The 15913-nt window shown below is 46.2% G+C and overlaps 1 protein-coding gene across 1 annotated transcript in view; it reads left to right on the top strand.

Annotated features, from left to right (window-relative positions):
- The window catches only part of CHD6 (chromodomain helicase DNA binding protein 6), a 175004-nt gene that overhangs the window by 124836 nt on the left and 34255 nt on the right, over window positions 1–15913 (top strand). Inside the window, 6 exon segments of the mRNA XM_025039666.1 lie at window positions 324–526; window positions 1228–1427; window positions 2145–2304; window positions 6495–6584; window positions 8456–8559; window positions 14044–14173. Coding sequence (XP_024895434.1) covers window positions 324–526; window positions 1228–1427; window positions 2145–2304; window positions 6495–6584; window positions 8456–8559; window positions 14044–14173 — 887 coding nt within the window.

Here is a 15913-nt window from a genome sequence, read left to right as displayed (position 1 = left end):
CACCACTGCATCTTTCCTGGCAAGAGCAGACTGCCACTCCGGGCACGGTGGGGGGCCTTGCCTGCCCATCCCCGTCAGAACGACTGCAGAGACAGCAAGTGGTGACGGACAGCACTGGGGCCAGGGGAACACGTCAACTTCAGCGAGTCCCAGAGAATCTCCCTGTGGTCGTGATGGACACAGCCTTTCCCGCTGAAGGATGAGACCGGGGTGGTTCTTTCCCAAATGTGTTCTGAGGCGCACGTCAGCAGGATATGCTCGTGCGTTGCGATGGGGACAGAGAGAAGCAGGGCTTTCTCTCTAACAGTCCTCTCTGCTTCTAGGAAAGCCTAGTGATCGACCGGCCTCGCGTGAGAAAGCAGACCAAACACTACAACTCCTTTGAGGAGGATGAGCTCATGGAGTTTTCAGAGTTAGACAGTGACTCTGACGAAAGGCCCACGAGGTCCAGGCGCCTCAATGACAAAACCAGGCGCTACCTCCGAGCCGAGTGCTTCCGGGTAGAGAAGAATCTACTCATCTTCGGGTGGGTATTGGCTTTGCCTATTTAATTTTGGGTTTTTTCCCTCAGTTTTTCAGTCCCTGAGATTTGTCCGGTGGGTCTCTCCAGTCACCTCTGAAGTTACGGGCTGATGGAGGCTCTATTAGAGCAAGAAGGAACTGTGCTTTCTGCCCATGACCCACGACCCCCAGTCATTGTCTGCTCTGCTGCCATATTGTAGACGTGCCGTGATTTTCTCATATGCTCGTCACAGCAAATCTCTGTTACTAATTTACTGCCTGGTACTGATTTCCTCCTTTTTTTCCCCCAAGGATATATAAGGAATCAGTGCAACAGATGTTGCCATTAAGGCATGATTCGTGCAGGCCTCTGGCTCTGGTAGAAATAGAAGGTTTAGCTTCTGGGAGCCCACCATTGCTTTTGAATACTGCAGCTGGACTCTGTTCTAATTCCAAATTATTATTCCCCACTCCAAATATTTTCGTCCCTTTCTTCTTAACATTTAGTGACCATATGAAGCTCTCAGTGTCCAAAGTGTAGGTTACCTTCGTGACATCTGCATGGTGTGCTACAGCATGCAGTCCTCAAAGGCCTTTCAGGGCAAAGCCCTCGGGGCGATTAACAGACCCAACAGAGGACGAGAAGCCCTCTTGGCTCTTGTTTGTCCTGTGGTGTTGAGGGCATGCTTGGCCCTTCCTCTCTCCAACTGTATTTCCACTCTTCAGCTGGGGCCGATGGAAGGACATCTTGACTCATGGGCGATTCAAGTGGCATCTGAATGAGAAGGACATGGAGATGATTTGTCGTGCCCTGCTGGTATACTGTGTCAAGCATTACAAGGGGGACGAGAAGATCAAGAGTTTCATTTGGGAACTTATCACACCTACCAAAGACGGGCAGGCCCAGACCCTCCAGAACCACTCAGGTGAGAGGCGGCAGGGCTGTGCCTGCTAAGGTGAACTCTTGCACTTCCATCCCTTGTCCTGTGTTGGTCCATGTTGCTGTGCTTTGGGGGGCTTCTCTTTCTCAGATATATTTCAGAATGTTGCTTGTAGGAAAGCATCATGATTCATTTGAGTCTCCCTCAGAATCATCCAGTGTTAACCTGTGATATTTTAAGTACAATGGGCCCTTTTGAAGTTTCCTACCGGCCAGTCCTGCCCACTAACCTGAGTGTCACAGGGCTTCCTCCTCCGAACGGGGGACTGACACCGCATGCTTGGCGGTTTGTCTTCTGCATCTTACTGTTCTGTCCCAGTTCCACCTCTGCCTGTGCCTTTTCTTGTACTGTGCTTCTCCTTCCCTGTGCTTGGCCATAGCTCACCTGCCAGTTCAGATCAAGTGTTCCTCTTTTGCTGGCTGGGTTATAAGTTCCCAAAGGGCACAGTTATGGCACACCTTTCTCAAGCCTCACAGGGTGCTAAGTAAGTACTTGCTGCCTGACTGATGGTCCTGGGGTTGACTAAGTTGGGGGCCAGGCACGTCTCCTCACCACCATCCCTGCTTGGTGGATGGAGGAGTGGGGTCTGTTGTCCAGGACCACCATGCACAGCCTGGCTGCCATTTTGCAAGCCCAGCCCAGCTCTGGTTTAACATCCATGTTTAGGCTGCCTCTTCTCATCTACCACCTTTCTGTTTTCAGGGTTGTCTGCTCCAGTTCCCAGAGGGAGGAAGGGGAAGAAGACGAAGAACCAGCTGCTGCTCCCAGAGTTAAAGAATGCAGACTGGCTGGCCACCTGCAACCCCGAGGTGGTCTTGCATGACGATGGCTACAAGAAACACCTGAAACAACACTGCAACAAGTGAGCGTGCCCCCTGCCCATCCGCTGGTGGCAGTTCCACTCACTGTCCAGATTCCTGGGGCCCCTGCAGGACCACTGGATGCCCCTGTACTGTCCTGCAGGGTCTGGAAAAGCAAGATATGTGGTCTTAGCTGGGTGGTGGTTCATTCACGTTACAGCCTTTGTAACTCCTTTAACAATATCTCTTCTCCCCCAGAACCTAACCTTTCTACCAATGCCATTTGTACCCTGAGGGTTTTTCTTACCTCACTTGCAGGATATAGTTAAGACACTGTGCTGATTTCACTCTTTTCTCTCCTTTTCCTTCCCCTCCCTCTGCCCCTGAGGTCACATTAGCAAGAGCAGAAGACTGGCCTCAGTGGCCAGTACTCTCAGCCTCCCCATGCCAAGTTGCTTCCTCTTCTCATTTGTTGCTGCCATTCATGGCCTCCAGGTATTTAAAGGACCTGCCTTTGAGGGAATATCCTTATATCCCTAGGCTGACAGCTCGGGTAAGCCAGGGAGAGACAGGGAAAAGTGATAGAAAATGAAACTGTTATTGTGAAGTTTAGTTTTGGGGAGTTAGAGTGCTCATCCACAAGACCATGAGAAGCTTGCACGTGGATATTTGCATCACTATACAGTGTATCTATTAGAATTAAAAAGACCCTTTGGAAACCATCTAATTCAGCTTGCTAGGTCAGGCAAGAGTTGTATCCCTGGCTTTCCTGGTAGGCAGCAAGAAGGCCTCTGCTTGCAAATCCTCTGTTTATAAAGAGTTTCTTACCTTATAAATTAGATTGTTTTTTTGGTAGGTTTTTCCTCTCTCCATGTAACATCGACATAATGGTTCTATCCTGTTGGGTTGTGTTTTTGTTTGTTTTTTCTTTAACAGATGAAGTCTCATCCTTCCAAATATTTGAAGATAGGTCTCATGCCCAATACTGTTGTAAAAACTGCAGTACACCTAAATACAAGCTCTTTGGGGACAGTAGATCTCAATCTGAGACTTAAAGGTCTCGTACTGTTGATAGTAGAGCCTGACTAGGGCAGGACCCACTAGCATGTTCAGTGTGACTGAATCAGAGTCACTGTGTGGGAGACAGAAAGAGGAGGCTAGCTAGGCAAGAGGACTCCTTGATGGAAGACCTCGTGTGACAGGCTGTTGAGGACTCTATTGTAAATAGTACACAACCATATTTCTTGCACAAGTGAGATGTGATAAAGTGATATTTAGGGAGAAAAATTAATCTGGCAGTGAGTTCGCAAGATGAAGTAGGTAAACCTAGAGCTGAATGGCCAACTGGGAGAGTTAAGTCACAATGTAAGTATTGGTTGTGAAGACCTAGATTAGGGCGCTGACCGTGGAATTGGGAAGAAAGGGTCAAATATGAGAGGCATGACTAAGGAAGAATTCACAACATGATAAAAAAAAAGTACAAAAAAATAGCTAACTTAATGCTTATAAGCCTTATAGGTTTAGAGACTGGAAATGCTTGTAGCCATGACAATCAGAATTGTTATATTCAGTAATAGATAAGAGAAAAATGAAGAACTTGGGTTTTGCCTTGTTAAGTTACAACAGCATTTGGCTGTCCCATTCACAGCTGCAGATGTGGGCCTGGAACGCTGAAAATAGGCTGAGCTGGAGAGGTTGACATATAACTTCCATCTGCACCTGCAGAGATGATCACAGATGGTGACCGGAACCATCTTTGACCTTTGAGGAATGCTGTAACATTTCTAACATTTCCCCCACCCCCAACACCTTTCCTGAGTGCGTGCCTTACCCTAGGACCAAAGAATAATGCAGTAAAGCACTTCTCTGAGTTAAGGTGCCTACTGTTTATTATTTTCTTTGGCATAAGTTAAACTGTGGCTGCTAGATTGTGGGCTCTCTTAGCAAATTTACTGCCACCCCACTATCAGATAAGGGTTAAGACAGGCTCTGGGGTGAGGACTCAGATTTAATCCTGGCCCCAATGCAGGTGAATTCCTTAACCTCTATGTGCCTTCTTTCCTTCACCTAGAAAACGAGGATGATAATAGTTCTTACTACTTAGCATGGGTACGAGGATTAAGTGAGCTAATACATACTGGTACATAGTAAATACTCAGAGCATTGCTTGTTATTCATATATAGAATTTAGGGACGTGAAATTGTCATCTAAAGAACTTAAAAAAATTAAAAAGCAGCTGCTTCAGATCTAAGCTATAAGAAGTCAGGATGGTGATTATCTGTTCGAGGGGGATGGTGACTGGACAGGGCACCAGGGAGTCTTCTGGGGAAATGAGCTGCTTCCTAATCTGGATACTGCATGCACATGTGTCTTCATTTTATGGAAGTTCATCAAGCTTTACATTTATGCAGAACGCACTTACTGGAAGTATATTTTATAACAAAATGTTTAAAAAAAAGAAAGATGTAAGGAAAAGCAAAACTGCCATCCAAAATATTAATGGGTTTTGTTTGGCTAAACTCAGGGTGTTACAGACCCACTCCAGCTCTCCCTCCCTTTGAGATCAGATGCCAGCTGGGACTATCATCTCACTCGGAGGGAGGTGGCTCTCCAGGCAGAGTTGTCCATCTGTCCTCTGAATTGATTTGCTTCTCATACTCTTAGCTTTAAATTCTCTTCTCTCTGGCTATAGATACTACCAAATATTAACACCTTGGCTTCTCTGTCTGAAATCTTCAAGAAAGCCTCACTCTGACTGAACTAGATCTAAGCAGGCAAGAATTCCGTTTGTTTGTAAGATATCCTCATTCTGGTTCTTACTAAAGGATCCATCAACGATGGCTATAAATTCTTAGAGTTCTTATTCTCTGAGCTTTAAAAAAAAAAAACCTCAAAATCGAGTCAATTGACAGCTAAGGTAAGGAATGGTGTACCAGAAAAATAAGGGTTCTTTCCAGCCTAAAAGTTCTAACTTTGTGTGTTGCCACCTACAGCTCGAGCCCGCAGTGGCACTTTTTACCTGCATCTAAAAAAGTAGGCTTTTATAGAGGCCTCGACTCTTCATTATCGACATCTTTTGAATGGGTAATACATACATGTGTTAAAAAATTTTTGTCAAAAATAAGGTTTCTTCCCACCTCCAATTCCCCTATTTCCCTCTCCAGAGGCAACCACTGTTAACCTGACTCTTCAGAGATGCTCTGTGCATGGACCAGCATGGGAGAATCTATAGCCTGCCTTTATCTTCCCTAAAGTGATACATGTACATACTTTACATACTATTTTTTTTTTTTTTTTTTTTTTGAACAACTTATGTGATTGGTTTCTAAGAAGTAAAAAAAAACTATAAGTATATGTAATCAGGCTTTTACTTTTAATAGCCAGCCTTTTTACTCCTTCCTGGTATTGAGCAAGTTACAAGCGCTCTTCTAAACCACCTTGCAGCGTGGACGTGAATATGAAACGTCTCCGTAAATGCCTTCCCTGAGCCTACCCTTACTTCAACCCTGTTTTTGCATCATTGAGCTTTCTCCTACCTCGACCCCCTCTGTCATCCTTTGTGCTCTGTTCTTTCTTGGTTGGTGTCATTTCACAATTAGACTGCTGTGGACTCCTCAAGAACAGGGTTAAGCCGTTTACTTTTGTTATGTACCTCACAGCACCCAGCATGGTGCAGGGCACACAGTAGTTGCTCAACAGATACTTCCTTCAGACACGTTCGTGCATCCCCATGGGCCTGAGTGTGGGCCATGCAGAATCACAGGAGTCGAGCAGCTTAGGAGAAAAGACATGGCTACCCTCCAGCAGTATTGCCATGGGAAGGACTTGAAATATTCCTTTAACTATGTGCAAGTGGAACTGAAGGCAATATCACTGAATGTGACTTACTACTCTTCAGTAAACTAGTAAACTGGTAACCAGCCTCTTATAGGGCAGCTCTGCCTCAGAGGTCATGTGGCTACCGGAAGGGGCGAGTACCAGCAGGAAAACTGTTTCTGTCGCCCCCACATGGCTCACAGGGTGACCTACCAGATGGCCGATGGTACAGTTTCTTGTGTAAAATGGGGATGATTACAGTAACGTCTGTCATTGGTACCTGGAGTTTTATTTTTCTAGTACTTTCTCATAAGTTACTTCATATCACCAGCGACATGGGAATGCCCAGAATTCCTCTGTGTCAGCTGGGGCACGGCAGTTCACAGGCAGCTCCTGGGTTCTGATGTGTTGCATTAATGTGCTCACCTCTCACAGGGTACTTCTACGAGTCCGGATGCTCTACTACCTGAAAGCTGAGATTCTGGGAGAAGCAGCTGATAAAGCATTTGAAGGAACTCCCGCCAGGTAAAAAAAAAAAAGTCAACCTTAGCTCTCAGTGTTAAAGAGTTGTCATAACATGCCTGCTCCTGGGGGTGGACACGCCTGCCTGTGATCCAGAAGGCCCCTGGGTCTCCAGAAGGTTTTGCCATCCCACCCATCAGTTACCTAGAGCAGGTAGGCAGGGTAAGTACCGTTTGTCAGGTCATCTACAAGGAAGTAAAGGAGAAAGCACAGCTTTTAGTGAGGTTTTAAGTTAGTTTTTTGTCCTGATAGTGTTATAAAATCACTTTTAAAACAGTCATTTCTCTACCGTAACTGAACACTGTAGAATGAGTATAAATTAATACACTTGATCCAGTAGGTATACGTGAGAAGTTTTACTCAGAATCTCGTTCTTGGCCTTGGTACTCTTCTGCATTTGGTGGTTCTCCTTTGTTTTTTTAGTCCTCTGACCTGTGACCTGTTTGATTTGTTGAACCTCAGTTTTGTAAATTACTGTTTCTGAATCTGTAGAGTCCCATGGTTTCAGGGAATGGATTAGCAAGCTCCTAGCTGCCACTTGATAAAGCTGTCAGATAGTCATAATTTATGACTGGGGTTGCCAGGCAACCTCCTTCACCTGTCCCAGATCTATGGCTTGCTGCAGCCCTGTACAGTGCCTGTTATTCCCAGAGGACACCAGAAGTGTTGGGGTTGGAACTTTGCTATGAGATTACCTGGGGCCATGGTTTCTTTCTCTTTCTTCCCACTGAGCAGTGCCAATGGCTTCAGTGGTCATAGGAGTACTAAAAAAGGAGAGAGACAGTTCTGTTCATGGGGCAGTTTGTAATCAGGAGCAGTCATCATCCCAGAAAAGCCATCAGCCCATGGCACCATGCAAGCAGAACAGTTGGCCCTGCCTTTGGAGCCGGGTAGGGAGCACTGCCTGGAAAGGTGGGAGCCAGGGAGCATCATCCCCATAGAGGGAGCTGGGCCCGGCAAGGGGCAAGTCAGCCCTTTGTCACAGTAAGAAGAGCCTGGTGGAAGAAGCAGCTCCAGATGCTGCAGAGGAGCCATCCCAGGCAGCTGGGATGGGGAGGGAAGAGCCGTACAGGCAGGCATGCTCCCTCAGACCCCAAAGCCTTCAGAGAGTAAGGACTGTGCTCAGACAAATGAAAACAGTGAGCTGAGGGTCCATGTGCAGTCTAAGATCATGGACAGAAATTCAGAGACCGGCCGATGGTGCAGGCCTGCTGATCCCTGCGTGTCTGCCCACCAGGGCACATTATAGTCATCGCTTTGGCCAGGAGCAATGCAGCTTGTGATCACTTTTGACCAACAGACCATTAACAGACCACTGCCAGGAGGTGCCACATTTTATGGTACTAATCCTCGGAAAGGGTCTCTTTGAATCCCTGCGTGAACCAACACAGACTGTCGTGTTCTTAAATAATGCTTGTGATCTCTACAAGCTGAACCAAGATGATTTGGACACTTAAATCATCAGCATTTGATCATGTGTGAATTCAACCATCAGAAGGTTGTTCTACCATCAGATGAATAATATGTTGCTGTGGTTCTCAACTGAAGGGCCCCTCAGAACTACCTTATACACATAGGTCTCAAGGCCCTGCCCCAGACCAGCTGACGATGATTCTCCAGTAGGTGCTTCAAGATTCTGTGTCAGTCACAGGTTGAACCTGGAAATCGAGTACATATGCAGAAATAGTTCACTGGATGAGCCTGACGAAGAGCCCTGGTTAAGAAACCTTGACCCACAGCCTTCTGCATCCTTGTGGCTTCAGTGTCTGAGCCTGCAACTTGGGATGTGGCTTAACCAGTGTTCGGCCAGTAGCTCTTGTGTTGTTTTCTGTCTGTGTTGAAGGAATTATGAGTCCATGCCCTTCCTTCCACAGGGAGCTGGAAGTGCCTCTGCCTGACATCGACTACGTGGAGATCCCAGTGGATTGGTGGGATGCCGAGGCCGATAAGTCCCTTCTGATTGGCGTATTCAAACATGGTGTGTATTTCAGTGAATGTTCCCCTTTCCTGAAAACTCCATAGTACTATGACGTGTCTCCTAGAAAGCAGAGCCTCACTCCTGACCTCTTAATTTCAGCCAGTTGGATGTGTGGGTCATGAAATATGGTGAATGTTAGTATCAGCAAGGAACTTCAGGAGGGGGGCTGTGGCCAGAAAGAGCTTGTTCAGTGTGTGTCTTTCTCGCACTAGCCTGTGTCTGCACTCTTCAGGCCTGGGACTGCCTCACTCCCATTCACTCCTGTCGTCCCAATGTCTGGCCTAGTGCGTGGCACGTGGTGGGCACCTAGTGTTTCTTGAGTGAAGGAATAAAACGGGAAAATGTTAGGTAGGTTTTAGCATATGATATTTATGCAGAATTCTAAGGTCATTCTAGATCATCTATTTTTAGTGTATATCTTTTGCCCTACTGGGTATAAAAATTTTAGAATTTTTTTTTTAATGTAGTAACCAAGAGACTAAATGGGACTGAGAGGTTTTTGAGTAGCTTGGAAAAACTGAAAGTGTCCCCTTTCTTCATTTCTGGCACTGTTCAGAGCTCCTGCCCTTATTTCATCCAGTGCTTAAAATGAATGATGAAAGTGCCAGATGACAATCACTGTAATGTGCCTGGTACACACCTTCCCTGCAAGGCGAATTAACAGATTTAAAACTGGAGAGCAGGGTTTAAAGTGGGACTAGTTAGTTATGCTTGGCCTTTGCTGTCAGCTCTGTCGCTTAGTAAACATTTGACCTTGGGCAGGTCATTAACTTCTGATCTGTTTCCTCACCTGTACAGTGGGAAAACTATCCAAACCGCCTCTGGAGGGTGGTTTGAAGATTGAGACAATGTGTATAGACTCCCTAGAACAGTACGTGGTACATAATAGATGCTTGGTGCCTTCCAGGGTTGCTTGTTACTCTGCCTCTGGAAGGCGAACTTTCTAACATATGTCCTATGAGTAGAATGCTTCCACATTTACAGGCCAACGTCACATTTCCTTCAGATCTGGAGGTTTCACATTCGTAGATTCAACCAAATGTGGATTAAAAATATTCTTGAAAAAAAAAAAAAAGTCCATAAAGCCCCAAAAAGCAACACTTGAATTTGCCACACACCAAGCATCCATGCAAACAAAAGTGATGTGTAGGCATACCCTGCTGTAGCCTATATGCAAATATAGGTTGTATGTAAATACCATGCCATTTTACGTAAGGGGCTTGAGCATCTGTGGATTTTGTTATCCTCAGGGGCATCCTAGAACCAATCCTCCGTGGATACTGAGAGCCAACTACGTATTGTAATGAGGCACATCCCCTCAAAACTTGGATTCTGGTGTTACAACTTCGGGAGGTCCAGTGCTGCTGAGAGCCCTTTATCAAATCACTGTAGTTAAACTAGAGCAATGCTCTCCGTAGAACTGCCTGTGATTGTGGAAATGTCCTATTTCTTCACTGTCTCCATGGAAGCCACTAGCCACATGTGGCTCCTCCGTTGGACAGTACAGGGCTAGAACTCAGCTCTGAAGTGGGAAGAAGAAGCATGTGACCTCCCCGTTAACACAAGGAGCCACAGTGCAACCGAAACTTGGTTTGCTCTAATTTTGGAAAGGACCCAGAAGTAGACAGGCTGCTGGAGGCAGCCACATTCCAGAGCATCTGAACTTGGTGTACGCAGGAAAGTCCATTGACCCCGTGTCTCATTTCAGTGGTGGCCTTAGGGCATGTTGCCAAATCCCTGATGGAGACAGTGTGGCGTCAAAAGAGGACACAACCCGGTGTCCCAGCAGTACGGCAGACAGAATTTATATGCTTCCTCTCCCTCCCCTATCCCAACACACACACCACAGACATACAGTACGGCAGACAGAATTTATATGCTTCCTCTCCCTCCCCCAACCCAACACACACACCACAGACATACAGAAAGCCTAGATGAGTTGTGACAAAAGTGTTAAACTGCCTAGCTGAATTCAAAAGAAAGGAAGGAAGTCCCCCAATGAAGAGGTCACGTAAAGCCAGGGCTGAAGGCTCAGGGGCTGATAGGACAGCAGGCCAGAGGGACTGGGTTTTTAATACCCACACAGAAACGAGAAACAAGCCCCCAGGAAAGGAGGTCAAAAAAGACTCTCTGACCAACCCAGGGAAGCAGACCTGGAAAAACATATTTCTGAGAGAGAAAGAAATGGAGACATGAAAGAGAAGATGCGCTAGAGGACAGAGTGAGGTTGACATCCAAGTGATAAAACAAGATATGCCTGGCAAATACAACCAGAACAGAGCAAAAACCTAGTGTGGCAACATCACTATCATACAAAAAGTCTTTAAGGAAGGAAACGAAATCTGGGATTAAAAAGGGGCATTACACAGTGATGATAGGTACAATTTTTTAAGGTAGGGCCAGCAGTATAGCCTCAGAATGTGTGAAAGAGGACAGGACTCTGAGACGCAGGACCCTTTCTCTCCTAGGAAAGACAGGTTAATACTGGCACCATACCTACTAGTTTTGTAATCCCTGATTATGAAGTAGGGTAGTGAGGTTAATCAATTCATCTCTCTTAGTCTCGTATTAGAAATGGTGAAGGATCAACCAGATGAGGTCCAAGGCCACTTCTAAATCTAAACTCTTCTTTATGAAGCAGTTTTTGGGGGGTATAAGTTAATTCCTAAGTGTTTACCGAGCACACCTATGAGACCTTAAGATGATGCAACACCCATTCCATTCAGATTCTCCCAGACCGCTGGTTGAGGTGAACTCGGTATTTAAATTCAGGGCTTAGTGGCAGGTGCCAGGAAGGTGAGGTATGCAGTGCGTGCAGCACCTCGTGGTATGTGACGAATTTAGCAGACGCACTGAAAGATGTGGAAAACCCAGTGCTAGGGGACTGATCCTGAGCCTCACGTGCATACTGGCTCACCCTTGGGTGGGATCAGACGCATTTAGTTAGACAGCAACATTGAGTCACCTGAAGCTGTGTTGGACAGATGCCCGTCGTTGGCTTCACGGGCCCATCCTCCTTGATTTTTCCAGAGTCCAAATCAGGTCTAGGTGTTGCCCATCAGGCATTCCGTGAGCATAGGCCTAGACCTGTCCTCACTTGGGTGACACACCCGACCACCCCTATGTAACTTAGCTCTCACCACAGTATAACCAAGCCCACACAGTGTGTCTCACCATGTCACAGTCAGACTCCCGGACACCTAGCAGCTGGTGGAGATGTGGCATTTTCTGAAAGCCAGGCTGTCTGCTGTCCGCTTTTAAGAATCTCCATCAGGAAGCCCGCTGCCTCACCTCCGTGCCTTGGAGGCGTAGGTGTCAGGCTGCAACGCTGCAGCCATTTTCTTTGTCAAGAAACGCACAGCTGTTTACTATCTGAGGCTTGTGGATCTTTAGTCTTCCCCACCGCCCCCAAACATAGCTTGCTGCAGTCCTGCTCAGATCAGCAGAGTATAGTCATGGTTCCAGGCTGACCCCTGGGGAAGAATCAGCCGAGTCTTTGGCTGCTTTGGCAGCAAGGAGGGCCCTGCAGCAGGCCTCTTCTGAGTGACCCTCTTGACAGCTCTCAGTTACGTTAAGTGACTTCTGCCCCTCCAGGGAAGCCTGGGTTTTTGAAATTTTCATCACATTAGAGTTTAGTATTTCTGTTCATATTCTTAGAGAGGAGCTGTTTTAGACTATGTTAAGAGGCAAACAGCCTACGCCTCCTCGAAGGCTTGTCGTTTTACTGCTGCTTTGCATTGCCATTGCAGCTCCTGCTGCTCTCTTCAGGGCAGTTCTTGGGGTTTTCTAGGAAACTAAGTCACGCTTCTTCACCTCCCGCTTCCTAGCAGATTGAGAAATAGAAATGCAGGATCTGTCTAGATGGCAGGCCCACACGTGACGAGAAGAAGTCTGCAGAGTAGAAACTTACCCAGGTAGGCCTAGCCTGAAAGAACCTGGCCTGCCCCGGGCCCTGTCAGACACAGAGTTCATAAAGGCAGGACACTCACGGGCCTTTAGCCTCCTTCAGTGATAAAGGGTCTGTGGAGGAAGCTTTCAGCTTCTCACCCGTCAGGTAAAGCACCCCTCCTTTCGTGGGAGGAGCAGGTGGGGAGAGTGGCAGAGGTTTCCTCGAGCCGGCGGGCGTGTCAAGGGCATTTCCGTTTTGATAGCAGCCGAGGTGGAACATGGGAAGAGGGTGAGAATAGTTCTTCCTACAGCGATGTTTGGAAGAGAATCTGGGCAGAACCAACTCATCCAGTAAATCATTCATCAAGTGTGTTTGTCAGACCCTATGGCAGGTACTGAATATATAATGATAAGTAAAATCTCACACAGATTCTTAGGAGCCCACAATCTCATGAGAGGGAGACTTACACTAACCAAATAATCATCCTAAGGAATAAGTGACAACATAAGGCACCCCAGTTTCTCCTGCAGTACGCCTCATGCAGGCAGCAGCTGTCATTGAGGTGGAAGGGCCGTTTTGGATTAAGAGGTGAAGTACCCACAGCTGCTCAGAGAAAAAGTACCAGGTGCTGCCTACCCTACTAGGTGAAGGTCAGAACTGCATCAACAGTGATATGAGATAAAAACCAGTGTGGAAATATCCAACAAAGTGAAATCAAGTCTGTTATTAGTGCCCAAACTGGTTCTTGTGTTAGGCGCAGCATTTTCCATCACCTGTAATAGGGTCTCTCATACTCCTGAGCTTAGAAATTGACTTTGTTTGCTAGGAGCAACGTGGAAAGGGTTATTTGGGGTTTTTTTGTTTGTTTGTTTTAGGGGGTTTTTTGATGGTCATGAAGGCATTTTCTCCAAGGTAGCTGGATAAAATAGATTTGAATCTCTTACATGACCAAATCCTGTCTCGTTATAAGATTACATTAGATTCAGTAAAATAATTACCAGTTTTCATGCATGGGTTTTATCAAAGTAAAAGTGATATATTTTTATTGTTTTGCCTCCTGTTTGAGGTCTTTCCTCTGAGTCAAAAATACTCCATCTGTTTTTGACTTTGGTGATGTGATGAGGGGCAGTTTCAAAGCCCTGGCCAGTGGATTTGGGATTTTGTACTGAGTTTGAAGACAGAGGCAACAGATCCGTCTTAACTCAATTAATGATCACAGTCTTCTCTATATTTCATCCTTTGCATTTATCACTTTGTTCAACTCCCATTTCTAACACACAAGATAAAATTGGACTATAGGAAGAGGCCCATTCAGAAGGTAACCAGGTGTCCAGAGTTGAGGACCGAGGGGACCAACTTGCCTGATTCCCTTAGCTGTCCCAAAGAAGCAAGCGCATGAGAATTGTATGTGTACCTGTGTCTCAGACACAGAACATTGATAAAAGCTTTCATTTTTGGTTAAGTACTACTCGAAGGCAGTTTAACTTAAAGATCTTTCCCTGGTAGGAAATCTTAAGGGATCCAATTAACCTTTAAGTAAGTGTGTTTTGTGAGTTCTGACGATAACTTTGACATTTCTCATTACTCTCGATCAGGGTACGAGCGGTACAATGCCATGCGAGCAGACCCAGCCCTTTGCTTCCTGGAGAAAGTCGGGATGCCAGACGAGAAGTCCCTTTCTGCAGAACAGGGTGTTACGGATGGGACTGCAGACATTCCCGAAAGGTGAGAAGCTGCATAAGCCGACTGTGATGTGACGAGTCATGCCGCGAATCTGTGACCCCTTCCACACATGTCCAGCACACTCACAGCTGCTTCTCACAGTCTGGCGTCTCCCTTTAATTGTGCCGTGCTGGAACGGTCTTCCAGAGTTGCTTTGTTTACATCCTGTGACACCTCAGACCTTTCCTTTGACCTCTAAGCACTTGGAACCAAATACTAATTCCTGTTCTTCATGGGTTCTCCAAGCTGCTCGTCCCCTTCATCTCTTCTCTGGTCAGAGGGTTCTTGAGGAAGAACTCAGACCTCTCATACCTGGCAGAAAGCTGAGAAGGTACAGCAGGTACAGGCTTCCCGACTTTGGAATTCCAGTTTCTCAGATGGAATTCCAGCATTATTTAAGGATCGCGGGTCCGTGAGTAAGGTGGATGTAGGAGCCACTGCTAGACAGCCATGGCATTTAGACCTTGTCTCTGGTCAGAGGGTTCTTGAGGAAGAACTCAGACCTCTCATACCTGGCAGAAAGCTGAGAAGGTACAGCAGGTACAGGCTTCCCGACTTTGGAATTCCAGTTTCTCAGATGGAATTCCAGCATTATTTAAGGATCGCGGGTCCGTGAGTAAGGTGGATGTAGGAGCCACTGCTAGACAGCCATGGCATTTAGACCTTGTCCCTGAGTTTTAAAAAAAAAAAAAAAAAAAAAATGGAAGCATCCTCTTTGGCTGAATTTTATTTTCTCTTTCATAACTTCCAGATGTGTGAATTCATAGGAAAGCTAAATAAACAGCCAAAAACTGGTTCTCCAAAATAAATAGATAGATGACAGATAGAGACAGACAGACAGATGGAAAACATAACATGTATCTCTTAGCTTGTGTTCAATAAGCTTTTGACCTGATCTCCCCAAAAGTAGTAGATACTGCCTTGCATTGCCGAGGGCTGTGGCCAGGCCTGGATGTGAGGGCGTGGCACTGCCAGGAGCTCCTGACCACCTGCTAAGGCTGAGAAGGGAGTGAAATGTACTTTCCATCTGTCCTTAACCCTGATGAACACTTTAGCTACCATAACATTCTCTGCCCCGAAGGTGTTTCCTATGAGCCGATAATACTCATTCAGAGAGATGTGAACAAATGCCCAAGTGACTAGTGTCACTACTGTTAGATTCACTGGGTCAAGGAAAACATTACCTGGGTGAGGTACCTGAATATAGTATAGAGTTTATTTTTGTGAGGTGGCTTTTCTTTCAGTAAGATGAGAAGTTCTCCTGCCTCCAGGATCTGAGAAGCAAAGATAATATTTGAGACGGGAATGTTTCAGAGTCACTTTTAAAAGGAGTCATGAAAAACAGATGAACATCAGCAATAGTTAATCTCACAAGAGAGAAGACACTAGGCAGCTAACCTAGAGGCAAGTGATTGATGGGAAAGAGGGCAAATGTCCTTTTCTCTTGGCAATTTCAGCAGAGCTCCCTGTCAAAGAAGTGACTGCTGCCAAGTGTGACTGTGTGAAGAGTCATTTGATTCTTCACACACAGTCACACTTGGCAGCAGTCACTTCCTTGGGGTCAGCACGCTTGGTGTGCACAGCCGTCAGTCTCTGGAGTCTTTTATCAGAGCCACATATTCAGATAGCTCTCGATGTGTAAGAATTAGCATTTGTTGAATAGCTGGCCTCTCCACTGAGTAGATGCTGAAGTCTCATTTCAGTGAAGGACCTTGCCCATAGAAGTTATGACACTGGAAAAAA

This window comes from Pteropus alecto, unplaced genomic scaffold, assembly GCF_000325575.1.
Source record: "Pteropus alecto unplaced genomic scaffold, ASM32557v1 scaffold45, whole genome shotgun sequence".
Classification (NCBI taxonomy): domain Eukaryota; kingdom Metazoa; phylum Chordata; class Mammalia; order Chiroptera; family Pteropodidae; genus Pteropus; species Pteropus alecto.
The sequence above is the reverse complement of the archived record's forward strand: the minus strand, read 5'-3'. Positions and strand labels throughout refer to the sequence as shown.